The sequence below is a fragment of the Panthera leo genome, chromosome B4 (assembly GCF_018350215.1).
Source record: "Panthera leo isolate Ple1 chromosome B4, P.leo_Ple1_pat1.1, whole genome shotgun sequence".
NCBI lineage: Eukaryota > Metazoa > Chordata > Mammalia > Carnivora > Felidae > Panthera > Panthera leo.
In genome coordinates, this window is record NC_056685.1 from 35,522,255 (window position 1) to 35,549,992 (window position 27,738).

The following is a 27,738-nucleotide window of genomic DNA, read 5'->3' on the forward strand; positions in this document are numbered from 1 at the left end:
TATATATATATATACATATATATATATGAAGATATATTATTCAGCCATGAAGAAGAAGGAAATCCTGCCCTTTATGACAACTTAGATGAACCCTGAAGGCATTATGCTAAGTGAAACAAGCCAGACAGAGAAAGATAAATACTACATCATATCACTTATATGGAGAATCTATAAAAGAATAAAATAAAGTCAAACCCATAGAAACAGAGAGAAGAAAAGTGATTGCTGTGAGCTGGTTGGGTGAAGATAGGTCAGTACAAAGTTTAAACTACAAGCCACATAAGGCCTCAGGATCTAATGTAAAACATGGTGACTGTAGTTGATTAACACTGTATTGTATAATTGAAATTAGCTAAGAGAATATTCTCAAATATTCTCACCCCCCAAAAAAAGATAAAAATACCTAATATGATGGATGTGTTAATTAACTAGATGGGAAGAGTCCTTTCACAATATATCAAATAACCATGATGAACACTTAAAAATTTTACAATTGTATATCAGTTATACCTCAAAAAAGCTGAAATTAAAAAAAAAGAGGTGATGACTCCCACCCCTGGTGCCATCATGGCAGAAGTATGGCTTTGAGACCATAAGAAAAACTAGTTACACTCCAGCTAGCTAATGGATTTTCTTTCTCAAATCTTGCTGGCAAGGTTATAAAGTTCACTGGGTTCCCATAGGTAGATGTAGACAGTGGCTTCTCCTCCTTTCACAATTCAATAATAAGGTAAACATGTGAAAAGGGCTTTAAAGCTGTGAAGTGTCATGTACGTGTCGGTCATGAGAAGCTCCTGTTCCTGAGGTTCCAGGACAAAATCTCTTTTCCTGAATTCCTTCTGTCCTCCAGAGCCAACTCCCCTAAAACCTGGATGGACAAATTAGGAGAAAAAAAAAAAAAAAAGCAGAAAGGCCGAGGCCCAAGAGACCCCATTAACAAGGGAAGATGCTGCCCAGGGGAGCCAGGTAACCAGATGTAACAAACATGATGCTCACAGAGGATGGCCAGTGCATGTGTGTACAACCCCCTGAGCAAGCAACGTGTCTGTCCATTTCATGCTCCCCATCCCGAAGATCAGGCCAGGAACTAGGAGAGGCCCACAGGTCTTCCCCGTGCCCCCAATGCCCTCTTCTTAGTCCTGTCACTGCACTGCATGATAACGACACCTGTTCTGTCTGCTTCACAGCGAGTCCGAGCAGGTGGTGGACATGGCATTCCTGGGCACCCGGGCTGGCCTCCTCAGAAGCAGCTTATTTGTAGGCTCCGAGAAGGTCTCCGACAAGTGAGTCATGCTGGAGAGGGAGCGGGATCCCCAAAAGGTGTTCCTGTGGCATGTGGGCAGGCTGACTCTTGGAGTCCAGCAATGCAAGGAGGGTGGAAAGGTTATTGTTTGCAGATTGGGAGGGTCAGAAAAGTAACTCTTCCACCAGGTTTTAGATGCATCCTGGAGGTATCCCCAAGAAAGAAGGGACAGTGGCCCAGTCAGAGAAGAGAGTGGATGAGACTAAAGTTGGAAGGGTTAATCACTTCCATAAAGGGAAAACCAGAAGTTGTTTTTCCCACTGGGACCAGTGTCTATGTGACAAGTGAAATTATTTGGCTGTGTCCCCTTTTTTGTTAACAACTTACATATCCCCTAAGACGGGGGTATTTTCCCCCATCCCCACCCCAGGGACGTTTGGCAATGTCCGCAGACATTTTTGGTTGTCACAGCTAGGGGATGGGGGCTTGCTACTGGCATCTAGTGGACAGAGGCCAGGGATGCTGTTAAACATCCTCACAATTATTTGGCCTAAAATGTCAATAGTGCTGCTCCCAGCAAAGCCTACATTTTGGGAGACCAGCTTGCCAGGGTGTCCTCCCCACCAAATACTGAAGCAAGGGGAGGATGGGAGCCAGAAAAGGGTGCTGGGTGGGGGTAGGAGAACACAGCCACCTGCCACTCCACAAACCACCAGACTCAAATAGGCAGAGGCTACCAGGCACTTGGAGGAGAACAGTGAGGAGGCACCTCACAGTCTCCCATCCACACATGGCTGCTCTCACTGAATCCAAGCACACTCAGCCACGGAGTGCCATCTTTAAGCTTCTTCCAGGACTCTGACAGATCCATACTTGCTTGAAAGCTGAGGCCTTCTAGGAAAACAAAGTTGCTTCTCCCTCACCCACTTCCCCTCACTCCCAGAGAGGTGAACAGAGGAGAGCGCTGTCTCGCTAACCCTTTCCATGGCCCTGTCAGAGACAGAGCAAATGACTCAATGGACCAAATCTGGTAGGTAAACTGTAGATTCACTCTAAGGCCTTGAGCAGTGTGGGGAAGTGACCTCCCCACACTTACTACCCCTCCAGCTCTCCACCCACTTGTACTTCCTCATCTGCTTACACTTCCACCCCCACACAGAAAATGACACCCATGTCATTGCTGGCCAAAGTTGGACAGGGTGAACCACACCTGGCAGTATGAAGGGAATAAAAGCATCCTTCGTATTTCCCTAAATCTTCTGTGAAAGGCTTCTATGAATGGAAGAGGAAAATCTCAATACAGAGAGACTCTCCTGGCTTACAAACACAGCCACCACAAATGGCCGCATGGGCACCATGCAACTCCAGAGGTCTCCCTTCACCTAGACCATGATACACCTGGCCACTCAGGAATTGTGCAGGAGAGCTTCTTTTGAATATGTAAGCCAAGCACTCTTAAAATCAAACTTCAGTTATCCACCTTGTGGGTTATCCACAGTGTCTTTTTTAATCCACAAACCAGCTTTTCTCCCTGCCTCCCACTCTGCTTCTGGACCAACACTTCCTTCTGCTGGCTGCTGTGTGTTCAGGGAATGCAAAACCATAATTAGCAAGGTAAAGCTGTTCAAAAAAAAAAGATAACTCATAATGCATTCTAAACCCTGGAGGCAATGACTTTTGAAGTAACCATTTGGGGGGAATTTATGCCCTTCTATTAGTGCAGTGATAGAATTGACTATACAGTTTCCCCATTCAGACATGCCGATTAACCAGACAAAAGGAAACTAGGCTATATCCCAAAGAAATAAACCCTGCAGGCAAAGGAGTTTTCATTAAAAAAAAAACAAAGGTGTTTTTTCACAATACAGGCTCTATACCTCCTCTAGCTACTAATATGTCATCAGGTACAACAGTATTTGATTCTGGAAAAGGCAGGAATTGCTGGGGAACATTGTGTGGGGTAAAACTAGGGGCTAATGTTTTCTACCTGCAACTCTACCAAGGCAGAGATGAATCTCTCTTCTTGGCCCAGCCAAGATGACCTTGTGTAAAAAGAAAGAGGGATGAACATATTCCCAGATTTAGGGGGAGGTACCAAATCTTTCTCCTTGCAGAAAGTTCCTGACTCCTGAGGATGAAGCCAGCATATTCACCATGGACCACTTCCCTCTGTGGTATCGACAGGCTGCTGAGCATCCTGCTGGCAGCTTTGTCTTCAATCTCCAATCAGCAGAGGCACCAGGTGATCGGCACCCCTGTGCTCCTGGGGCTGAGCTGGGACCAGGGCATGGCTCTTCCTGAGGCTTTTGGTGGGAAACAGGAGCAGACATGGAACAGAATGTCCACACCTCGGGGTCCAACCTTCCTTCCTGACACCTGTCAGCAACTTAGGAAAGCTTACTCATGCCTTATCACACAATTGGCCTCTACCCTGAATATAGGACAGATCATTTTATCTCCCAGCCAGCAGCCAAAGTTGGTCCCTAAAAATCCAGCATGGCACAAAGGAAGAAATTTGACCCAAAAGTCAAGAAGAGCTGGATTCTAGCCCAAAGTCCAAACAGGTGGATATTAGAAAAGTTTGTCTTTAACATTCTTCTATTTCTAAACATCTATTTTTGAAAATGTCTTAAACCACCCAGATGAAAGTAACAGAACTTATTCCATCAGAGGACTTCTGTACTTACCAAGTTCACTGCCCCCATCGCACTTCTGCCCAGAGAAAGCAGCCTGGTCTCCACTCCCTTGGGGTCTCCCAGGAAGGGCAATATTGGGCTCCCCCTCTGCTCCTCAGGAACTCCCAGTAATAATTGGGTGCCTCCTGGCTGGCAGGCCACTGGGGACTCAAGGGGTAGGAAGAGTGGCAACTAAGATTGGTCCCATGGACCAAGCTACCAAATCCCTACTCGTCGAAGGCCCAGGAAAGGTTTCAGAGCTGCAGGCACCCAACTCTCAACCCCCAGACCCCACTCTGAAAAATAGCCCAAGAAAAGTTAAGTGACTTTAACAGAGCACCAAGAAAATTGCAAAATGTTTAGAACAGAAAGGGACTTTGGAGGATGCAAGGCTTCACTTTCTTAATGTACACTCAAAGATTCTATGGCCCAGAGAGGTTAAGGGACTCATCCAGGGGTCCAAGAGTCTGCAGCAGAGCAAGCTCTCCACCAGGTCACCTTGGGGGAAACTGACCCTAGCACAGTGGAGCAAGAGGGCCTAGAAATATCCATGTCCAGGTCAGAGTGCAAAGAGATAGAGAAAGAGAGGGAGGAGGGGGAGGAGAGGGAGGGAGAGAGGGAGGAGGAGAAAGAGAAGGGGGAGGAGGGGGAAAAGGGAAGGAGGGTGAAGGAGAGGAGGAGAAGAAGGAGGGGAAGAGAGAGGAGGATGAGAAAGAGGGGCAGGGGAAAGGAGAGAAGGAAGAGAAGGAGAGGAGGAGGGGAAGAGGGAGAAGTAGAGAACTCAGCTGAGTCCACCTGGAATGGAAATGTCCTTTCACCAAAACCCTCCAGCCACCACTTCCACCAAAACCATCCTCAGCTTCCTGATGGAGAAATTCCCTGAGCTGACAGCTGGGGAGACCCAGGAGGTCCCCCTCTATGTCCTTTTGACTCCTTCTTCACCTTGTGCCTAAGCTCACCTCTCTATCCCATGCCTGTTCCCCTCACTGAATGCAACACTAATAGGCTTTACAAAATGTTCTAGAGCATATAACTCATTTAATCTGCACAACTCTGTAAGTGTTGTTATTCTCTTCTTACACAGGAAAAATTTCAGGCTCAGAGAGGTTCTGTGACTTGACCAGGATCATGCAGCTAGAGAGCCACACAGGCCAGGCTAAACCCAAGTTCTACCCCCTTAAGTATAAGCCAGGAGGGGTTAGAGGAAGGGAGGCCCAGTGAAAGCTTACAGGGGAGGCTCACAAAGCCAAGGTGATGGTCCCCTCCCCACATTGCCCCCCAGAGCCAGAAAGAGGCAGCTCTTTCTTCCTGTCGCCTTCTATAGCAGGAGCAAGGGCTACCAAAGGAGGGGCTCCCGCAAGGTCCTGGGGAGGTTCTCTAGAGTGAAGCTCTGGCCCCCCACCCCCAGTCCATGATGATGGCTCCCTCCTACCCGCATTGTCACTGGGCCCATGCCTGAAGGCTGCTGGGGTTGCTTTTTGTGGCGGTGAGGTAGGAGGGCGGTGGGTGGGGAACCAAGCCGCAAGGAGAAGAGAGGGAAGCTGGCAACCCAGAAGGGGGGACGGTTGAGTAGGGAGGCAGGAGCTTGCTCTCTTTTCACACCCTCGCTTGCTGCTTTAGCTCCTGCCTATGCTTAGAGACACGTGGACACCTCTGCACACTCCATTCTCCCCCAAGGGAAAAGACAACAACAGCTTCATTGTAATGGGGAGTGGGTACCCCGAGGAGGTGGAGGAGTCACCTCCAGGGTGAGTGGAGTCTTCACTCTGCCTCTGCAGGCTGACTCTGTTGCCCTTTGCCTGAGGCCTGGTGGGCTGAGTTCTGCCCACACAGAGCCATCCTTTGCAACCAGTCCCTGAGAAATCTGCCAGCACAGGGCAGTCTCACCAATGCCCAGGTGCCTCAGGCTCATCATTCCTGCTTCTAGACATTTCTAGAGGCAAGGTGAGGAAGCTGACTTCTGTATTTATTGTGGTTTTATCATGGCAAATTCCTCGGATCAAGGACAACATTACATATTGTAAGTTGCTAGTATCAGAGTAATTTTGGGTTTCTGTGGGATATTTGATTATAGCGAGGTGCGATAGATGAGCTTAGCAAAAGAGATATGAGAAAACAGTGGTTAATTTAAGTTCTGCTATAGCAGACGATTTCCACACGAGCTTCTCATGACCTATTTGTTTCGAGCAACATTTGATATATAAAGACATTCTAACAAGATAGCACTTGATAAAATTTTTCCCCTTTCTTGGAATTTTTAGTAATGGAAATTGGCCTGTGGACAAGAATGCTTTGAAAAGCGAAGCCATGTCCCTGGACTGATGAAAATTAAAAAGCCCGAGGTCAGATACTAGCCCATGTCTTGGAGCCAGAAAGCTCTGTTTTAATGTAGAGCTGAAACTGCCACGTGAATTTTGCACCTGTGGTGGCCAGATTCTCTTAGAAAAAGTGGGGGTGGCAGCTCAAGGCAAGCCCCTTGCCCTTCAAGAGCCCAGCAGAGTATCCCAGAAGCACACCAACCATCTGCAAAGCGAAAGACATGGCTTGATAACGGGGTGGTGGTGGCAGGTTGGCCACCAATGACCAGGATTTATGGAGTGCCTCAGAGGTGTCAGGCACTAGCCAGCCTTCTGTGCCTGGTTCAGCCCTGGCATCCGGCCTCCAGAGGGGCTGGCTGTGTCACCCTGACTCATGTGACTGATGAAGGACAACCCAGGATCAGCCACTGCCGAGTCCTGGAACGCAGCCTGTCCTTCTGCTAGAAAGAATCATTTGACGCACAGCAAGTCTTCTGAGTGGAGCATGTGCTGAGAGGGTCACAGCAGTGTCCCTGAGCTCAAGCGAGGCAACAACCAGCAGACAGTTGCTGTCCTGAGACAGAGCAAACTCACAGTGTCCTTGTGACGTGGACAACACTGCATCGTCCAGGTGGGCAGGGGCTGTGGTGTATTTATCTGGCAGATTCAGATCTGCACAGGAGGGGCAGTGCCTGACACTCAGGAGGCGCTCTGCAAAGACCAGTGGTTGATGGTAACAGAGCCACCATGGCAACAACTTCCCCAAACACTGCCCCCTTCACCCCAACTTATTCAAGGAATGCCCTCACCTAGTATTTATGTTGTCTTTTCAGCCTACCCAATCACTACCCAACCACAGGCTCTTCCTCAGGTACTGAGAACTTGACTTAGCAATTTTTGTTTCCCCAGAAAGTCCAGGCCAGCCAATGGTAGTAACAGCGAGCACTGCTGTGGCCGTGACGGTGGACAAGAAGACAGCTATCACTGCAGGTAGGAGCTGCCCTTTGCACCACCATGGTCAAGGAGCTGTGAGTCAATGTCAAGAATAAGGCACACAGTAATAGCAAGAGGACCCTACCTATGGTCTGCAAGTGACACAGCCCTCAGGCCATAAGTTTTCCCAAGTGAAATGTGGGACTAAGGGAGAAAGGAGTCCTCCCAAGCCATTTTGGTTATAAAACCATAAAATCTTAGATCCAAAAGAGTTTAGGAAGTAAAATGAAGTTCAGACAGGTTAAGAGATCTGCTCCAGGTTGCACAGGACAGAGACTGCAACCCAGACCTCCTCACCACCCCTCTCTGCTACTTCCTGCTTTCATCACCTTGGGTCTAGCATCCTTCTATGGAGAGAGCTGGGCTTGTGACTGAGACCCTAAAGTAAGAGCCCGGGACGCATGCTCAATATGTGCCAGGCACCTCGGAAACTGCTTCCTGGGTGCATCTCATTCAGCCCTCAGGGTGATCCAATGAAGCCGATACTTTTGGCTCCATTTTACAGATAAAGAAACTGAGACATAGAAAAAATATTTGCCCAAAGTCACCTAGCTAATAATTAATGAAGCTAGAATTTGAACTCAGGTTGCCTCTCTTTAAGCCCCAGCTTCCTACCCCATGTTGCCATTTGCCACAAATGTGATGAGAGTACCCAATGACCCTCCCACACTGCCCTGACTTGGTAGTTTCTTGGTATCTAAAAGAGTCCTTTGCATGGGTGCCTCCTTGCCTGAGTGCCGTCAGGCCTGTGTGGTGAAGCCCTCAGCTTCGGTTATAAATCCTCGCTTCGGTTTCCATGTCTCAGAGCCAGCTGTGTTCTGCAAAGCTGTGCAATCCAGTGGGCAGTCAAGCATCAGCCACCACAGGTCCTGTCCTGCCTCACCAGGGGCCTGGAGCCATGTGAAAGGGCTCCAGCAGCTAGAGCAGGCAGGGGCAGGCAGGGGTGGTGCGCCTTGTCCCTCAAAGCTGGATTCAGGGCAAAAGAGGTGGGAGGAGCCGGCTAGGGTCTGGCAGAGATTGTCCAAGCCTGTCTTACTGCCTGAGGAAACATCAGCACCACTGCTGGCCTTCAGGATGTACCGCTACAGCATTTGGAAGGGGCCATCTCAGCCACCTTTTTAAACTCAGGCCACAGTGTGCTAACTGCAGACCCATTTCTAGGCCAAAACTGGACCTGAACTTGTCTCCCTAAAGACTATTCTGTGGTCCCAGCTGAAATCTGTGCCTGTCCTGCTCCCTGTGATATGGACCTTCTAGCTCCTGCTAGACTTGAGAGTCTAGAAACCAGAGGGGACAGGGGTCAGGCTGCCGGCTGCATTCTCCTGCACTCTCCAATCATTTGGTATCATTTTTAACTCAGAGCTGAATCAGAGCCTCCAGGGGTTGCCATAGAAACCGTGTCCTGGTGCCTCCGGTTTAACTCACTGCAGACAATGGCTCTGACGCTCTGGGGTGCATGGATGTGATAGGAAAAGAGTGAGGCACTGGAGACCTTATACTTCAACTTTTTGGGGAGTGTCTCCTTTTGCAATTTCCCCTCCATGGCAAATGGCTCAACCTCCCTGATACTGGGGCCAGAGGAGGCCAATAGTTGAAAGCAGAGTAGGCAGCTTATTTGCTACCCTGACAGTTTCATCCCTTGGAAATAAGTGGCACCATGTGCATGTGAGCTCCAGGACCAGGTGAGCAAGGTGGCTGCCAGGCGGGCTGCATGTGTGATTTTGCACACTGAGTGAGCAAAGGGAGAAGGTAGGAGACAGGTACTCAGACCAGCTACAGGGACCGGCTACATGCCAAATGTATGCATAATGACATGGGTTCACACAGAAGGGCAGATGAATAAAGAGGGATCATTTTGATTTTAAGCAGGTGGTTTATCAACTGTTTATGCAGAAGTTCTAGGAATCTTTTTGATCAGGATCCAGTTTCAATTTCCCATGCCCTCCAGACCTACTTGGAGAATATTGCCCAGCATAACGATGGTGGCACCATAAATTGCAAGTGTGTTTCTCTAGCACGTGTCCTGTAGTACACACATGCCCCTGCCTAGAGGCCTTTAGCGACGAGCCTGCTGTCTGGAGCCACACGAGGGCTCCTCCACTTACTCTGCCTACATGCAAATAGGCCTAGCCGTCAGACCTGTGTGTGTACATGCACAGCAGTGACGTGCATGACACACCTATGCATTCCCCAGGCCTGTGCCAGGCTGCTGAGGGACCTTGGCCTCTGCTTCTGCAGCAGGGCTTGGGGAGTACTGTCTCTTGGGTCTGATACACCTGTTAGGCTTCAGGAGGCAGCACCCCACAATTATCACTGCCTCTGAAAAGCAAACAGCCCGGCTCTGCTGGGATTCCAGCTGAATGCCAGGAAGGGGCCTGGATGGCTCACTTCTCCCTAGGGCTTGCTCCTGGCTCGCTGGGATATCATCCAAAGGAAAGCTCCTAGGAAGGAGAAAATTCTGTCTTGGTCTCTGATGACTAATGAACCATAGAGCCCAGGCCCAATTAGCCAGAGGCCGGTCCAGGCCTGGAGATGAGTCACTCCAGCTTGGGATGGATGAACAACCCCAGAGATCTGGCCCTCTGGCTCATCTCCCCTCCTGGTCTCCCAGCCCCAGCCTCCAGTTTATAATTCTGGTCCCGTCCCACCACTGAACCTGCTCAATCCTGTGGAAGATCATATTTGTAAGCTCAGAGTGTCATCTGCCTGTACCTAAAGTCAGTCTTGAAGGTGCAAGAGGATAATAGTTTAAAAGGGATTCCTCTTTCACGTTAGCAACACCCCCAATCTCACCAAAGCTGATAAAACCTAACCAATAGCTCTTGGAGAGCCATGCCCCCGCCTCCCATCACATAGTGGTGTCCTCTGGGCAAATGCATGCCTTCCTACCACATCCACTCATCTGTCCTTGACTGTCACAGTGGATGAGCACACAAAGGGCTCGGAGCAGTGACAGGTCTCCAGCTGACCTTCACTGCCCAGTGCTACATGGAGACCCAACCTGAGGCTCACGTACCCATACTGTGAGGCCAGCACATGGGTGACTTGTCACACTCGGCTACAGAACCCATTCTAACCCAGGACTCAGCCCTCCACATCTCTCCTGGCAGTGCCCCAAGGCATTCCCTCAGGCAGGAGTTTCCTGTCTGTCTTATGGAGGTCTGGACACTGGGGTGACATCCTGAAGCAATTTTTGCAGCTGCCTGGGGAGGTCAGGGGACAGGAAGCCACTCTCCCAGCACCTACATGCCCTCCCCACCCAAGGAAACCAGGAGGTACGTAGGAAAATACAGTCTTTATTGTTCTTCTGAAACAACAAACCAGAAATATAATTTTGCCTTTAAAAATCTTCTGTCTCTGGCTGAAGGTACCACCACTGACAACACCCACCCCTCCCTCTCTTTCCCTTAGAAAATGCCTAGATCTGGTATTAGCTGGAAAGAAGGAAGACTGTGCCCCCAGCCTCAGGAGACATGTTTAGCAGCCTGCTAAGCAGCATTCCCTGCCTTCCCCCACAACCCCCTTCACCTACCATGGTCCTCTATGAGATGGAAGGATCGAGGGGTGCAAGGCAAGGTGGACCTGCCCTGTCCTTCCCTGTTCCTCTTCAGACCCTTGACCTCAGTGTTCCAGTGGCCTCTTCCCAGGCCACCACCAAGACTCCTGTCTTGGAGCCAGAAACCAGCCTGATGCCTCCCGACCCTCCAAAAGCCTTGGAAAACTTGTGTCCAGCAGAGGGAGACCTAGTACTCATCTGAGATCAGACTTGCAGGAGGGCACAGACCTACAAGAGGGGACTAGTGACCCCCAAACCCCATACAGCCATCTTATCACCTGCCACCCCTTTTGTGTAGGATACTAGTAACAAACAGGCCCCCTGGCCCAAGCTCTTGTTTGGAGCCCAGTCCAGGTGCAATTAAAACCTCCAGAAAGCCAGACTGGGCACATAAAACCCTGGGAAAAGGACCCCACAACTGAGGCCTCTGAGCAGAATGTGGCAGCCCTCTCTCTGCCCCTGGGGTCTGCTTGGAATATGCTGGCAGGCAGTGAGCTTTGGTGAGGGCCACCTGCTTTCCCAAGATACCACCAATCATGACCCAGTCCCTGTCCCAAGGTCCCAGGCCTGGAGCTGCTTAAGATGGAGGGGTGAGGGGTACAGAGCAATGGTTCTTGGGCTGCAGGCTATAGGAGTGGAACTGGTGGGTGTCCCCATGGGGCCTGGCAGTGATGATGTCCTTAGCGCTGAAGAAATGCCCAGTGGTGTATGTGCCTGGGCTCCCGGGAGGCTGCCATCCACACATGCTGTAGCTTCAAGGCCTCTGGGCCGGTGTCCCTGGAAAACCCAGCAGGAGAGGTGTGAGAGGGTTACCATGGTGACAGGCAGTCTCATCCAGCAGCACCACTTTGGCCCACTTCAGAGGATCTCAAAGGAAGCCTTGTGTTGTCAGTGTGTGATTCTCCCCCTGTTGACTTGAGAAGATTGCGGTGAGCAAGCAAAAGGTTCTGTGGCCTGAGGGCTAGAGACCCAAGGGGGAAACATGTCTCTACTGCCCAAGTTCTCATGACCTGTGTCCATGTGATTCTGTGTGTGTATGTGTGTGTGTGTGTGAGAGAGAGAGAGAGAAAGAGGGAGAGACAGACAGACAGACAAGACAGAGACCAAGAAAGAGAGATTTCCAATAGATATAATTGCGCTGGTGATGCTGAGTGTGTGTGAGAGTGGATAAGTGAATCCAGGAGCAATGCAGTCGGTGTGGCCTATAGCAGATAGAGAGACCTAATGGCTTCAGCAGAGGGGGTGTGTTATAATCATGTTTCTTAGAGCTGGGTCCAGATGCCATGGCTGGTGTGATTGTACATTAGTACTAGCAGTTGAAAGCTGGACCCAACTCCGACACTAAGGGCAGCTGAAAATATATTCCTGGCTTAGAAGAGGGTCACAGAAGTTGACCCTTGGCCCCCCTATCACTTCCTCCCCACCCCTAATGCAGATGAGGTGCTATGAGCAGGAGGTAGGGAGAGTCACCCAGTCTACAGCCAGGGCAGGAAGGGCAACAGGGGAACACTGAGTCCAGAAGCCTCCACTTGCACACATATCCTTTCTTCCCTATGGCCAGAAGCTTAGGGAGATCCCCCAGGTGTTCCAGAGACTTGGTGGCTCAGAAAGGAGCATGAGCAGGAGCCTTTAGCACAAGGGTGGCTTCCACAGAGACTTGGAAGTTCATGGAGACAGCCGCACTGTGGCTTGTTTGCTGGAGGGATGGGGAGGAGAGGGGGGGGGCTATGGTGGAGGGAAGGGCAAGCCCTTACTGAAGCAATCCCCAGTGTGCTCTCCCAGCCCTTCCTACCTAGGCCAAATGGGGCTGGGCTCTCACGCCACAGAAGAGATCTGCTTCTGGTCTTCATGCTCACCCTCCGGGTCCCCCATTAGGGGCTGCCTCTTCTTGAGCTCCCGGTGGTACTTGGCCATAAGGGAGGCATAGATGCAGCCATAGGCAGCAGCCACCACCATCATGATGCAGACAATGCCACAGACAACCCCCGCGATGATCACCGTGCCGATGGCCCGCCTCACGCTCACCGGCCGATACCTCTGCTTCTGGGGGCAAGCAGTGCTGGGCTCGGGCTCAGGCTCAGCCCCTGGCTTGGGTTTAGCAGGTTCAGGGCTTGCCTTGGTACAGGGTGGCCCAGGAATATCCAGCCCAGCTGAGCTATTCTCATCCTCCAGCTGGGAGCAGTAGTTGAACATCTCCATGGGGACCACACGCATGTCCTTCCCCCTCAGCTCCTTAGGTAGGGTGCAGGCAAGCTGGTCCAGGCGCCCCCCTGCATCCAGGGAGAAAAAAAGGAGGAGATGACGAGACATGCAGAACCTGGACTCCCTCTCCCCATCTCCAGAAAGCCCAGAAGGTCTAGTTTCTATCAGGAATGCAGTCAGTCCTGAAATCACATCAATAGGAGAGGAAGAGAGAAGAAAAACTAGCATTTATTAAGCCAAGGATCATGATAGGTGAGGTACATATATCATGTCATTTCATCTACACAGAAGCCATATGAAATGGATATTGCCATTATTCCCATTTTAGAGCAGCACACAACCATTTCAGTCAAGCCTGCTCCCTCCAGTGTCAAACTGATGCACAAGAGTAAGGCAATGCTTATATATGGAGGTGCTCAGGGAAGAGTTGACAATGCAAAGATAGAGCCAAGAGCCCTGCCCAGGCTATAATTCTTCTCTTCTCCTTGCCCCTGAATCTGCCCGTTCACTATCTGTAAACCCAGGGCACTGTTCTCCACAGTATCTAATTACTCCAGAGCTCCTCCCTCTCACAAACAGGACAAGTTAAAGCCACTGTCACAGTGACCACGCTTCCATGCAGAACCTTTTGGTTGCCCAAGACCACCTATTTGGAGAAAAAAGGTCAGGTGATAATGTTTTCCTTTTCCTTTTTAAGAGCAACTATAACCCATTAGCACCCCAACCACAGCATCTCTGAGTGAAGCAGCATCTTGAAAGGAAATCCTGAAAACCCATAAGGGCAAAGGAGAGGGGGCCAGTGCTAATGAGGGGGTGTGGGCAGCAATAGGTGCATGGGCTAATCACAACAATAGTGACAGCCACACAATGGTGAAGTCATGAGGGCATGTAGATGAAGAACATGGGTGGGATAAGAGAGAAAGTAGCTGAGGAGAATCCCCTAGGATGTCAAAGTCAGATTTTGGCATTCTATCCACTTCCAGGCAAGGGACACCACCCCCCCTTCTAAATGGCTCCTGCTAAATGTGCTCCTGCCAGTCCATCACTCCCAGGTCCATCTCCCAGCACAGCTGCTGCAAGCCTCCTCATACAACAGATATGCTTCTCCTGGGATGCTGATGAAAACACCCTGGGATTTTTTTTTTAAAGAAATGCAAGGTTGAAAACAACTGTACTATTGAAATTTCCAAAAATATATATTCCCATTCCATGCCCTTTTGTGCTGAGAATTTAGTTCCTGATGACTATATGAAAGGACAAGGACATTCCCTCGGGATAACACATGGGTCTGAAGACACCTGGTCTCTAGTTCCCCTATGCCACTGACTGCCTGGGTGACCTATGGCAGGTCTTACATCCAGCGAAATGTGTCCAAGAGCCACCTTTGTACAGGCAGGAACTGGGTGCTGAGATGGGGACAACCTCACCTTCCTGCTCTAAGACCTGAGGTTGAATCATCTTGCACAAATTATTTAATTTAATTGCATTTGAGTCTTGTTTTCTTGGCCATAAAATAAGAACATCTAACTCACTTAACTGCTATAGGGATTAAACAGATAATGTACATGAAAAAATATTTGTAAACTGGAAGCTATATTAATTATTATTTCCCAACTCACAAAAATGGGAGAAATTATCATAGTGACTAACATTTTATGGCACTTTACAGTTTGTAAAATTTTTTAATTAACTAACACATGAGAATATCACCCAAATAATTGAGATGGTGGCTGGATATGAAACAAAAGGAGTAAGACTGAGGAAAAGCATTAACACTCTTCATATTGATTCACTCATTCAGCAAATATTCATGGAGCGTCTACTTTGTGCTGGGCACAAATTATGTCTTATTAAGTCCATTTGCTATTATGGATATTACTAACAAATGAACAAATAAGTGAATAGGTTTCATGGAGGATTTACTTTATGCTAAGTACTTGTCAAGACACTTTTTGTGCATTACTATTTAATCCTCACAATGATTCTATGAGATAGGTGTTATTTGCCCCATTTTACAGATGAGAACACTACCACAGAGAGGTTTCTCAGGATCTCACAGCTAGTGAGTGAGTGACAGGGCCACACATCAAACCCAGATCTGGCACTTTTAACCATTATGCTCACTTCTTTGCCCTCCTTTTCCATTCCATTTTATAGTCATTCTAGAACTTTCCCAGGTTAACAAAAAGGGGAAGGGAAAAGAGTAAAACTAAAGATAGGTGGGGGCACTTGGGTGGCCCAGTCAGTTGAGCATCTGATTTCTGCTCAGGTCATGATCTCGCAGTTTGTGAGTTTGAGCCCCGCATTGGGTTCTGTGCTGACTGCTCAGAGTCTGGAGCCTGCTTCAGATTCTGTGTCTCCTTCTCCCACTGGCCCCTCCCCCACTTGCACTCTCTCTCTCTCTCTCTCTCTCAGAGATAAATAAACATTAAAAAAACCTAAAGACAGTTGGCTTATTAAAAGCTTTGAATATAAAACTTCTTGAGACAGAGAGTTGAGATCATCATCAAAGTGAAAATTTGGTTTTATCTGTGGATTTAAATTACATTCCACCCTCCTGAAACTGTAGATATTTAAGAAGGTATTGTATTATTCAGAAGAGCAAGGGTGTTTTTTCTTCCTCCTATCATGCCGGGGAAGCCTAGAGGCATACCTGGTGGGATGCAGAGAAAAATTATACTGAGTCTTTAAGTTGCCTCATGAAACCTACAGAAGTGAGATCAAGTTACAGTGAGTCAGTCTGAAAGAAAAAGAACAGGAAGGAGGCTGGGAGCTGGGAGGGGTGCACAGGGAAGAAAGCGGATCAGTAGAACAGGAGGGAAAGCAGCACTGGCCTCTCAGCCCTGCTGATGATTTGGAACCGAGGCTGAGACTCTTCCAGCCAGCCCTGCTAGTAGAGAGGTAGGACCACCCCCTTCTCCCTGGACCTCAGCCCTGAGTCAGCGCTCAGCCTCCAGGAAGTGTGTTGGGCCAGGGGGTGACCCTCCCAATTCCTCACACCCAGGCAGGACTAGCTGTGCTTACCTCGGTAGGAAAACCACTCCATCCAGTGCTTGAAATCACGTAGGTTACAGTCGCATTCCCAGGGATTGTCCCCAACCTGCAGCAGCTGCAGGCTTGCGAGGGGTTCAAACGTCAGCCGGTCCAGGTTCTGCAGACGGTTGGAGCGAAGTGATAGGGAGCGCAGAGCCGGGAGTCCATCGAAAAGGCCAGGGGGCAGCTGGGCCAGGCCGTTGATGGACAGGTCCAGGTGGCGAAGCAGGGGCGAGTGCTGCAGCAGGTCCCTGTCCAGGGTCCTGATGCTGTTATTGCGCAGCTGCAGCTCTGTAAGATTCGTCAGGTCCCGGAAAATGGAACGGGGCAGCTGGTCCAGGAAGTTGTTGGATAGGTCCAGCCGCTGCAGGCTGGACAGATTGGCGAATGCCCAGCTAGGCAGGGCACTCAGCTTATTGTTCAAGAGTAAGAGGGTTCGGGTGGCAGCGGGCAAGTCCGGGGGCACCATGGTGAGGCCTAAGCCACTGCAGTCCACCTCCAGGCTGCGGCTGTCACACTTACAGGAGAAGGGGCAGGCGGGGAGGGCCTCCACAGCATACAGGGTGATCCAGCAGGTGATCCCTGGAGGGGAAGAGAACAAAGAGGTGGAAAGAAAGCAACAGGCTGGGGGTTATCACCTCCTGCTTCTATGCCCTCCTTTCTAATTTGTATCATAATGGCCTCTTGACTTTATCTGTTTTGGCCCAAGCCACAGTCAATACACAAACCTTTACTGACCACATAAAAAGATAATTAACAAACCCAAAACAGGTCTATATTATTGGACATCACACAGTGTCAGTAGGGCTTCTTGCCTCCCAGCATATCTGGCAAAGGAATCCCTTTAGTGGAGTACAGTCCTGCAGAATGGCAGACCTGAGTCCAGAAGACAAGCAATGTTGTTCCACAAAAATGTCCCAGCTTGCAGGGCCTCCCATGGTTGATCTTCTTGGGAGTTTGGGCCCCACTGACACCATAGATGTTGACAAAATAAAGGATCTAGTAGTCAAAGAAGCCTCCTCCCTTGTTCCTCTCCCAGTGTCACAGAGAAGGATTCTCTTTCCAAAAGAAAATGGCCACACTACTGCTTCCTTCTCCTCTGTACCCCACCCCAACTTGGAGCTGCACTAGGCTAAGACATGCCATGCATGGAAGCATGAAGACCAGAAGCTTGAACCCATCTTCAGTCCCACTCCAGAGACCACTGTGAAAATGATGAGGATAAGATGCACAATTCCACTTCCATGCTGAGGAAGACTTGGGCACAAGCCACTTCACACCATAGGTCCAGAAGTTTTCTATTTATTCTCATTCTAAAACCAGCCATGAACTTAGGCTGGGTTCCTGTTCCTAAGGGCTGCAGAATGGACCCATTAACAGCATTCCATTTGTGGTCCCATGTTTTGCCCAGGACCCCTCTGAGTAAGCTCAGAGCCTAGTCTGGGGAAGGGCTGGGAGGTGGGGGAGGGGCCTAAAAGAACAATCACAACAGAGCAGTTCATCCTATTGCCCAGCAGCCCTTTTTCAGAGTGACTGCAAAAGTTAAGTGTCTTCCTGAGTATCAGAGAAGCTTGCTCACTGTGAAAGAGTTTTCTCTTTCTCATCCCTGGGATGAGCTCAAAATAGTTCAACTTCACTAAGTCAGCACCCGGTCTGGCAAATTACTGGCCCCATCTTGGATGTGGGATTCATGCAGATCTGACAGCACGTGGGAGGCTGTAGAGGGCCAGGGGTGGGAGTGCCCTTTTGTGCTCTCTCTCTTCTGTTCATGGCATGTCTTAGGCTAGTGCAGCTCCAGGTGTGGGGGTGCAGAAGGGAAGGAAGAAGTAGTGTGGCCATTTTCTTTTGGAAAGAGAAGCCCAGAGGAAAGACCCTAGCCAGGGAAGTGGCAGAGAAGTTCAGACCCAGTTCGTGGCCCAGGTGGCCCCACCCAGACAGGCAGCAGCCACCCTGACTTGAGTGCCTGAATGAATCTGTGTCTGGTAGATGTCCGACTGTCTGGTGTCCTCAAGAACAGAGCTTGAAGGAACAGTAGGGGACTGTCCCCCCCTCCATACACACACACACACACACATACCTGCAGGGTCACTGACAGCTGAGAAGCAGACTGCAAGGCTGACACCTGAGCCTCTTCATTCTCAGGGGGAAATGAGCACAGTCATGGCCATGGGAGCCAACTGGTGACCCTCCCTGGCCACATGTGGACACCTGCTGCTACCTGTCACCCTCTCACCCCTCTGAGCCCATCTGCTGCCAGGTCAGCCTGCCCCACACTACCCCCACTATGCCATTTGAAAATCAACATTCTTCAGACTTTACTTTCCACAAGAAAAAATTCAATCCATCCAGCTTCCCTCTCAAAAGGATCAACATAACCAGAAGCCATTATTCTCCCCACCCCTGAGAAATTCAGGGTGACATAAAAGCTCTGGTGACAAGAAAACATAATCCTGTATTGCAAGATGTTGAATGATTCCAGAATGAGGTTGAAAGGGGATCTGAGCAGCTCGGGGATCAGCCATTCTCACATGATGAATAATTCAGGCTGCTTATGTAGTGGGGCAACCACATCACAGGACTGACCTTATGAGGGGAGAAGTCAGGCAGAATAATGTCCTTTAGGACTATGTCTTACCTCTTAACCACACAGCCTTGGGCAAACCGGTCCTTACAGACCTCGGCCCTCTCCCTCATGTGACGAGAATTCTCAGGACTTCTTTCAACCTGACAACTTAAAGCCTTTCTTATGGGAAATGGAGGCCTCAGTCTCCTCAGAAGGAGGGGTGGGACCCAACCTGTAAGGTCCTTCCAACACCACGACCCAGGAGCTCTCTAGCTCCCTCCATTTCAGAACTGGGAAGTCTGAGGCAGAAGAGAAGTCTCCAGGCTCACCCAGCCAATGGAAGACAAGAGGGAGACTCGCCATTAGAACAAAAGGACTCTCCTAAACCGGACTTCTGGGCACAGGAACAGACTCACCTAGGAAAACAGGTCCACCCATCATGGCCTCCAGCTCCCAATTTAACCACTAAAGCTCTCAGCGTCGACTCTTCCTTTGACTGCCACAGATGCCAGTAGCATGGGCAAGATTTTAGAGGGCAACCTCTGGCCCCCAGAGCCCCCTGCAGCCTGGCATGCATCCCTGCACGCCAGGCTAGCCCCTGCTGCTTGCCCCCACCCCATGGTACTCACAGTAAATCTGCCTCCACAGCACGGCAAGCCCGGTCCTTTGCTCGGGGCCACTGCCCCGGGCCAGCATGGTGAATGCCACAGCTCTCAAGGCCCTGAACCTCTGGGGAGAGAGGAGCCTCTCGGTGTGTGCTGTCAGTCCTGAGAGAGAGAGAGAAAGAGAGTGGTGAGCAGGCACTCGAGGCCCCATTCCAGCCCAGGGGTTAGGGAGAGGGCCAGGTGTCTCTTTACACTCCTTGTCGTCCCCTCTCCTGTTCTTCTCAGCTCAGCTATGGTTCCCTGGGGGGTGGGGGGGGGGGGTGGGTACGAGGGGCAGAGAAACCAGGAGTCCTTCCACTTCCCTGGGCGACTGGGGAGGCAAGGAGGGCAGGCTCCGGCCTTTGGCATAGCACTGGGCTCTGTGTGTGGGACTCTCCTGCATCGTCTCCCCTGTCTCTCTTGTTGTCTCTCTGGTGTGTTGATCTCTAAAATGTTTTGGAAACATTTTATGGTCTCCTTTGTGGGCTTTCCCCCATGTCACAGATGGGGAAATTGAGGGATCTGTCTACCAGGTAAGCAGAGTGAGGCCATAGTGACACTGTTGCCAGGCCCGGCGCTGCTCTTACCATGGCCCCCGAGGAGGCAGAGTCTGCTGCTGAGTCAGGTGTGCAGCCTGGGCCTCGCTCTTGCTGCCGGATGGCCTCCTGCTTCCCCTCCACCTTTGCCTGAGAGGTGAGGTGCAGTGCTCTGTCTTCCGCCCGCTGGGCTATAATAAGACTCATCAGCTCAGGGAGTTCATGCTGCAGCAGCTGTCTATGCAGGAGACAGGGGCAGGAAGGAGAAGAGGAGATTTTGGAGCACAGGAAGGGCTAGGAGTGGCCCCGGGGCTGCAAGAAGGCAGGTTTCTCTCGCAGATGATGAAAGAGGGGTACTCACCCTGTCTAGGGTCTCAGGACCTGCCCTGCCCCAACCCTATGGCTAATAAGAGGGACACGGGCCCTCCTCTGGTCCTCATTTCCTTCCAGATATGGCTAAGGCCCTTAGACAGAGGCCAGAGCCTCCACTCTCCCAGCCCCAGCAGAGGAATGGGAGAGGAGACTGGTGGGCTGCCCTGCAGCAGGCTGGGACAAGGTGGGGAAGGGGACAGGGGAAGGGAAGACCCTGCCCACAGCCCAGCCCCTCCGGCTCCCAAAGGGCACCGTCCTCTCAGCCCACTGCTTCTGGCTGGCTCCTCTGGTTTCCTGCTGCAGCCTTCCCTCTCCTCGCCCCCCTCCCCTGCCCCCATCCCCCGGAGCCAGGGGCAGAGTTAAGCAGGCAGCTGAGGAGGTGGAATGGGCTGCTGGGAAGCTAATGCGTTCAGCTCTGAAGTCTCTGCACCCAGTGAAGCGGGTTTCCCTCAGGCATTTCAGGTCCTGCTGCAGCTCCTGGTGTCTCTCACTGCCTCCCCAGCTCCCACTCTTGAATCCAGCTGCCTCTGGTGACAAAACCCACATAAAACACAGCGACCCCTGCGAGAACTTCAGCTGTACTACCAGCAAGAGCAGCCTGGTGTGTGGGGGTCTTGGCTTTGCCTTCCCCCCACCCCTCCACCGGGGAGGGCTCCAGGTTGTACAGGCCTCCCAGAAGCTGGCAGAGACAGCCACAACAACTGGTCCCTGACATGGGGCGTGGGGAACAGCCAGGTTCCCCACACTGCCTCTTGGCTGAGGTGTGAAGAAGCCTAGAGCAGCTCAGGTATCTTCTTCAGCTGTTCTCTCAGGGCCAGGCCCCCATAGGCTCCTAGTTCAGAAGCCCAGGCAGGCAGGACTCCTAGTTTCCTTCTGGTCCACCACTCCCTAGCTGTGCAACCTTAAACAAACCCGTACACTCTCTGAGCTCCAATTATCTTATCTCTAAAAGTGGTGATCGTAATACCTCATGGGCGGAATCTCTGTGTGGATCCATTTAATTAAGGGAGGAGAGTTAGCATTTACTATATTTAGTACACATTACCTTAGGAGAGAATTCAGGCGAATGTGCCCAGCTTGGACTTGAGCCCATGATAGATGTGAGGAAACACCAGTTCCCTTCTTCTGTGGGTAGGGGACAGCAGCTTGCAACAGCTCTAGGTAATGTCTCCTTCCTGGTCCCACCAACCTCACGCATGTGTTTACTTCTCTATTCCTGAGCAGATGGGCCATCACATGATGCTCATGGCCAGACACCCCACACACACAGGCTTCACAGACTTCCATCGCAGATGACAGTGTCCACCCTCTCTGTGTCCCTCAGGCCCTGACCCTCAGAACGATCTGTTTCTCCAGCAAGAACCCTCACATCCAGAGCTCACAGCACCCACACAATATTAGGCAGATTGGTGGCCATCCAAGGCACAGAGATGAGGACCAACTTGCTCAGGGTCACACGCTAGATCAGAGATAGGTCATGGGCTTCTGAGCCTGGCTGCTCATCCACTCCCTGGCAACTGTGGGGTCTTAAGGGAAGACACATATGTGTGCACAGGGCAGGGTGCACATAGGCTCCCAGACACGTGTGTGGAGCTTCCAACATAGCACCTGGTGCAAACACACACCCACAGAGAGCTATGCAGTTAGGCACGTGCTCACACACACACACGCACACGTGCGTGCACACACACATGCCCTGCCAGCAGGCCTCCAGCCCTCCTCTTCAGATGCCAACAGTCAGCACAGTGAGATGCCTGGCAGGTCCCAGAAGCCCCCAGTGGACAGATGTACAGGGGCACCTCCAGCCTAGAAGGGAGGTCTAAGGAAAACCCTGAAGGGCAACCTCTACCCCAAGACTTTTTCTATACCCAGAACCACAAGGGTACTGGAGACCCAATCCAGGCCTCCGCTCTGCTCTTTCCAGCTTTCTGCAAGGAGACAGGTGGCAGAGAATCCCTCTCACCCAAGCCCAGGCCCTATGTCCACATGAACCTCCTCCCCTCTTTCAAGCAGGTTCTCCTTTTCCACCCCACTTACCCCTCCCTGACCTCAGTGTCACCCCCATGGTGAGCCGAGGAGTTGACCAGCAAGCACCCATCAGTGGAGACAGTGGCCTGGAGCAGGTCCTGATGCCCCATCCCGACTTAGACAATGTCACTTGTACAAGGCAAGTCAGGCAAGTTGCCACAATGCAGACCCATAGGCATCATCTTTCGAGGTGGTAGGGCACTGTTGACCCCAGTATCTCTGGAGATATGTGATGAAAACAAAATCCCCCAGGCCCATGGGTGGGGGATGGGGGCTTCACCTGTGCTCCCTAGGGAGCTGGCCCTGCCTCCATGGGCACCATGGAAGTGACCTTTAGGGAGATTTGGGGCTAGAACCCAGCACTTCCTGGCTCCTTGGCCCTTTGCCCACAAGCACACCTCCAACCAAAGAACCCCTTCCTACCCCCAGAAGTATCTAGCCTCATCAAGAAAGGGGGTGACCTACATTAGGAGAGCAGCTGCTGCAGCAGGCACTGGCCGGCTGCTGGAATAAATTTACACTGTCTGAGAGGGAAGTCCCACCCAGGATGGAGAATGAGGGACAGAAGAGAGCAGGGAGGTCCTGCCAGAAAGATCTATCTCCAAGTCCTACAGCTTCCTGGCTCTGGATGCCAGACCTGCTCCTAATCATCATGGGACTCACTGTCCCAGTCCCAGAGACAGAGACACCAGAGAGAGGGGCTGGGCCCCAGCAGGAAACCCCTGCCTCCTTTGCCAGCCTGTGCTGAGAGAACCAGGATTGGAGGATGGGGCCAAGGAGCTACAAGCAATCAGACGGAGAACCCCTGAGAACCCTTTGCTACTCGGCATGGTCCATGGGCCTCACCTAGGCATTTCTTAGATGTGGAATCTCAGGCCCCACCCTGGTCCAAATGAATTAGAATCTGAATTTTAACAAGATCCCAAGTTTGAGAAGCACAAGACGAGATTGCTTCTCCCCCAGCAGGCCCCGGCACCTCCCAGGAGGCCATGCCAGTCAGTCTCTGGAAGCCAGGCCCCATCTCGGAAGCGTCAGTGACCTGGCTGAGTGGGGAGGATACTGACACTGGCACCCCCTTCAAAAAGCCTCTGTATGGGAAGAAGCGATGACCATAGCCACAAACGTCTGTGTATAGTGTCCTTAGTCCTCATAACAACTCTCTGAGGTTGGTATTACTATTAACACCATTTTTGCAGATGCGGGAAACTAAGGCAAAGGAAATTAAGTAATTTGCCTCTGGATAGGCCCTGGAAGAATGAATACAGCTTTGGGTTCAAGCAGTCTGGTGACAAAGCTACTAACTCAGCTGCCTTTATAGGCTTCTCGGGCTGTTCTGTTCCTGGTCTGTTTACACACGGAGGTTCTGGGTATAAGAAGGAAAAGGCAGAAAAGGGAGACGCAACCTTTCACTTATACAGTACTTCACAGTTTACACAGCATTCCCTCACCCACTGTCTCACTGGATCTGAGGAGGCAGAGGTTCTGATGCCCCTCCTCCTGATGAAGAAACAGGGTCTGTGAGGTCCTGGACTCAGACACAAGCCCAGTCTCCCCCTCCCAGCCCCTCCTTCCAGTAGCATCATAGATGTAGGGAGAAGCCCCAGGTGGCCAAGATCTTAGGAAAGGAAGGGAAGGGGGCTTTCTAGAAACCTTCTGGCAGAAGGTTGGGTGCTGAGGTGAGGAGGGTAGGCTGGGAGCTCCAGGGAAGCCAGGGGTGGAGGGTAGTGATAGAATGAGAGGCAGCAATAAGAGCAGAAGGTTCCACGTGCTCCTGCTGAGCTGAGTGGGTGCAGCATCCCCTGGAGACTGGGAGTGGGGGCTGCTTCCCGGGTGGGGCACCTCACCTCAGCCCCCTGGGCGAGGAGCAGCCAGCCAGAGCCCCCAAATCCGAGTGCTCAGGTTAGGTCGGTGCAGAGCCATGGCCTTTCTGTGCTTCTGCCCCTTCAATTCCTCCTACAGACAGAGTTAATCCTCCAAGTGGAGCTGCCTCAGACCCCAGCTAGAAATCTCCAGCACACCCACCAGCAGCCTGGTGTCCACACCCTTCCCCTGATGCCTCTGTCACGTCCATCTCCCTAAGTCAAGTGTCCAAACCATACAACTGCTTAATGCCTATTGTACCTCAACCCAGGGTTCCTGACTCCTGGGACATCATGCTGTCCCTGCCATTCACCTCCACTGGTATCTCTCCCTTTGGTCAAGTATCCCTAGTTGAGGACAAGGCTTCTGCACGCCCTCAGCATCCAAGACTCACAGGACTTACAAGCAGGAAGGGACTTCGTAGTCGCCTGTGCACCCACTTCACTCTGCAGAAAGGTGAAGGTCACAGGCGGGTGAGAGGCACCAAGAGGGTGAGAGGCACCTGCACCGCAGGGCGGCCTGAGCTGAGCCCTGTTTGGTGGGGACTGTGCAGGGCTGGGCTCTGCACCTGCTGCCTCCAGTCTGGCCATCTGGGCCCTTCCAAGAGACATTCTCAGTCTCTTCCTGCCTGTCACCCCCATAACATACACTGCCCAGGCAGCACGGAAGCAGGTTTTTTTTAATCTCTCTATCTGTACTTGGAACAGGCAAACCTTCCTGGTTCGTTTCAAAATGCATACCCCATTCTCACCCCCAGCTTCCTGCATCCTGGTTTCCTTGTTGAATATTCCTGATCCCAAACAGATCCTCTGCTAATCAGAACAGAAACGCCCCCTGAGTCGTTCCTCACCGGAGCCCCTCTCCGTTGTGAACAAACTAAGCATGTTCATTGAGGTCATGGATCTGGGTTCAGGCCATGGCCTTGGGTCCATCGAGGTCATGGATCTGGGCTCAGGCCATGGCCTTGGGTCGGGGCGGTTGGGGGTGGGGAGGGGGACAGAAGAGGCTTGATCTGGGTAGAAGGAGGGAGAACCCGAGAAGAGAGACTGCCTCTGCTCCAAGTCCTTCCTCCCCAGACACCCCAACATTACATAAAAGCCCTCCCCTGCCTCCTCCCCATGATACCCATTCCACCAAAAACAGCCCAGTAGGGCCCCTTGGTTTTAGTGCCTAGGAAATGGGAATAAGGTTTGCTTATCTGGGCCCCAGACACAGCTTCCAGCCAAACCCCAAAGAAACCAGATCGGTTGCTTAAGAAACCTCCCTCCTTCTCCTGCCACCCCCAGGCTGGCTTTCCTGGGCTCCCTCTTTTGGCAGTGCCCGAGACTGAGACTGTGGCAGCGGGGAGGTGGGGTGGGAAGAGCAGGAAGCTGCTTCGGGTTTCCCTCCTGCTGGACTTCCCCCGCCCCCTCCACGTGCTCAGCCTCCCCTCCCCTCCCCCAGCCTATGTAGTTATCTAAGCTGCCGAGTGTCAATCTGAGTCATGCCAAGGCAATGCCCAATGCGCCCTGACAGCCAGGTGCCACCCTCACCATCACCCCCAGAAACTCTGAAAAGCTTAGCTCAAGGAAAAGACAAAGCAGTCACTGGAACTGAGCTGGGTGGTCTGGACTCCTGGTCAGACTACCCTCTCTGCATTGTCAAAATGGGCCTCGGGGCTGCTGAGAGCAGCTTTCCTGATACAACTCAGGGTGTCCATGCCCCACTGGGTTGGGAAACCAGGTAGGAATGGCTTGGCCATATACCACCCGCTCCCCCTAAGCTGAGTCCACAATTCCCACCATGGCATAAGGCTTCTGAACCCATTTATGGATAGAGGACCTGGTGTGTAGCTGGGGGACACCCCGAGCGAATTCTCACAAGCCTGGATCCACCCCCTGCCCCTGGGACCCTGGAGGGCTGGGAGCAAGGCCTCAGGCTGGCCAAGGAAGAGCTGCAAGGCTTTTCTCCATCGTCCACTCCCAGCCACGCCCCCACCAGGGAGGCTTCCCCCACAGCCGCGTGGACCCATGTCCATGTAGGGAAGAGCTCCACTGCACCCTGTACAAGGACAGCTTCCTGAAGGCCGACAATCCCGTGCTGAGGGCATCCTGCAGAGAGGCTGCCCCAGGTCTATTCCCAGACCTCAAACAGCATAGTCCTCCAGCCTGCCATCCCCCCCCCCCCCACCAAGCTGTCCTCTGTACCAGCCCTGTCACCAGCATCCCTTTCCATAGCACCCAAGCTCCTCAGGCTGTGTGCGCGAGCCGGGCAGGCAGACGGCACAGGGCTCTCGGCTGGCACTCCCCGTGCTGCAGGGATTGGTTTCTCTGCCCCCCAGGGCCTGTCATCTGGCACTGGCACTGCCCTCCTGTCCCCTCCCCTTCCCCAGCTGCCCCCTCCCCAGCAGAATCCCAGCTCACCTCCCCAGTGTTGTGATGTCAGAGTACCCCTGGGTCCTGTATCTTTGGGTCACCCAGATGTCCGGTACTGAGCACTTCCCCAACCCCAGCCATCGCTCCCAGGCAGCAGGCAACAGCCACTGTCTGTGCAGGGCCAGGAGACCCAGCAAAGATGGGCCCTGTTCCCTGTGACCCAGCCACCCTGCAGCCCCACCGGCCCTTCATTCCTTCTCTCCAGAGGACAGCACTCACCTTTCTTCACCCTGACTGCAAGCTCCTTAAATCAAGTAGCTCTTAGCCGTCCAGCGAGCCCCTCCTGGGATTCCTGGAGAAATCCAGACAGCACTGCCCAGCGGAGCGCTGGGGGCACTGAGTCTCCAGTCGCCCAGCCGGCCGGGAGCAGGGACCTGGCACGCAGCGCACAGCACGGGGAAGAAGGAATGCCTGCCGCAGCTGCCAGGGGGACGGGGCTGCTGGGTCAATAGCAAATTGAGAAGGAAAGAGGGAGGGACAGAGGGAGACCGATAGGAAAGGGGAAGAAAGGGAGAGGAGGAGAGCGCGCGCGTGTGCGCGCGAGCGAAGAGACGGAGCAATGGAGTGACAGCTGGGGGTACATCTGTGATGACAGCGACAGTAGCACACACAGGCGCGCACGCACAGGCGCACACACACCGGAGGCGCTTGCGGCCAGAGGGCAGCGCTCACCCTTGAAATGCTCACATTTCGGTGGAAAAAAGCACCTATGGATTAACCGCTTCCAACTCGAAAGGAGGAAAGCTGTTGAAAGCCCTTGTACCCTGTACCTCCATCTTCCTTCCCCAATGTCCTCCAAGCTCTCCCTGCCCCGACCGCCGCCCCCCTCTCCTGTCTCTCCCCTTCCCTTTGGAGAAAGAGGGCCAGGACCCAGAGGGCAGAGAGGCCCCTAGGAGGCTGGGTCTGTCTCCCGTTCAGAGATCTGCAGGGCAGTATCTTCCATCCTGCCTGTGGAAAAGGAAAAACTAAACCCTTTTCCCGGTCAAAGGGTGATTTATTCCAGAGAGGGTCATTGGAGGGGTGCACAGGACAGCCCATATGCCTGGCAGTCCTCCAGAAAGGGGCCCTGAGCCACACAGAGCTAGTGTCATGGTCGCACATAGATCACTGAGCTTCAGTGACCCCAGACCAGGGCTATTTAAGGAAGTAAAATGCCAGGGCTGACAGGCTGGGAGCTAAGGGGACTGGAGCTGGTTGACAGGTTGTCTGTAGTGCCCTGGGGTGAGCCCTGGAGGAACCAGGGGTAAATGCAGCCCCGCCCCATCTGACTTGGCTTCTTTAGGCTCCTTGTTCTTATCTAGATGAGGTAGGCTTGCAGAAGG

General features: G+C 52.0%; 2 protein-coding genes across 3 annotated transcripts in view; one reads left to right on the top strand and one right to left on the bottom strand.

Annotated features, from left to right (window-relative positions):
- Positions 1–27,738, top strand: part of CACNA2D4 (calcium voltage-gated channel auxiliary subunit alpha2delta 4) — a 112,391-nt gene that overhangs the window by 61,373 nt on the left and 23,280 nt on the right. Inside the window, exons 24-26 of the mRNA XM_042945420.1 lie at positions 1,188–1,283; positions 3,358–3,485; positions 7,125–7,205. Coding sequence (XP_042801354.1) covers positions 1,188–1,283; positions 3,358–3,485; positions 7,125–7,205 — 305 coding nt within the window. The remainder of the gene's footprint in view (positions 1–1,187; positions 1,284–3,357; positions 3,486–7,124; positions 7,206–27,738) is intronic.
- LRTM2 (leucine rich repeats and transmembrane domains 2) lies at positions 10,626–19,336 on the bottom strand. 2 transcript variants are annotated; one of them, XM_042945422.1, is made up of 4 exons: positions 19,192–19,336; positions 15,991–16,581; positions 12,557–13,034; positions 10,626–11,541 (listed from the first exon to the last, which is right to left on the bottom strand). In XM_042945422.1, the coding sequence occupies exons 1-3, from the start codon at positions 19,256–19,258 to the stop codon at positions 12,580–12,582; spliced, it is 1,113 nt and encodes a 370-aa protein (XP_042801356.1). In that variant the 5' UTR covers positions 19,259–19,336; the 3' UTR covers positions 10,626–11,541; positions 12,557–12,579. The 2 variants fall into 2 exon arrangements, with proteins under 2 accessions (XP_042801356.1, XP_042801355.1); XM_042945421.1 differs by lacking the exon at positions 10,626–11,541 and adding an exon at positions 11,876–12,460.

What these genes read in the sequence shown, in the direction of transcription:
- LRTM2 (XM_042945422.1), bottom strand. Translation starts at nt 19,258, where the DNA reads ATGCTGGCCCGGGGCAGTGGCCCCGAGCAAAGGACCGGGCTTGCCGTG. An exon ending in GCTGTGGAGGCAGATTTACT is followed by an intron (nt 16,582 to 19,191) that starts GTGAGTACCATG and finishes CTTCCCCTCCAG; the next exon opens with GGATCACCTGCTGGATCACC. An exon ending in GGAGTGGTTTTCCTACCGAG is followed by an intron (nt 13,035 to 15,990) that starts GTAAGCACAGCT and finishes CCCTGGATGCAG; the next exon opens with GGGGGCGCCTGGACCAGCTT.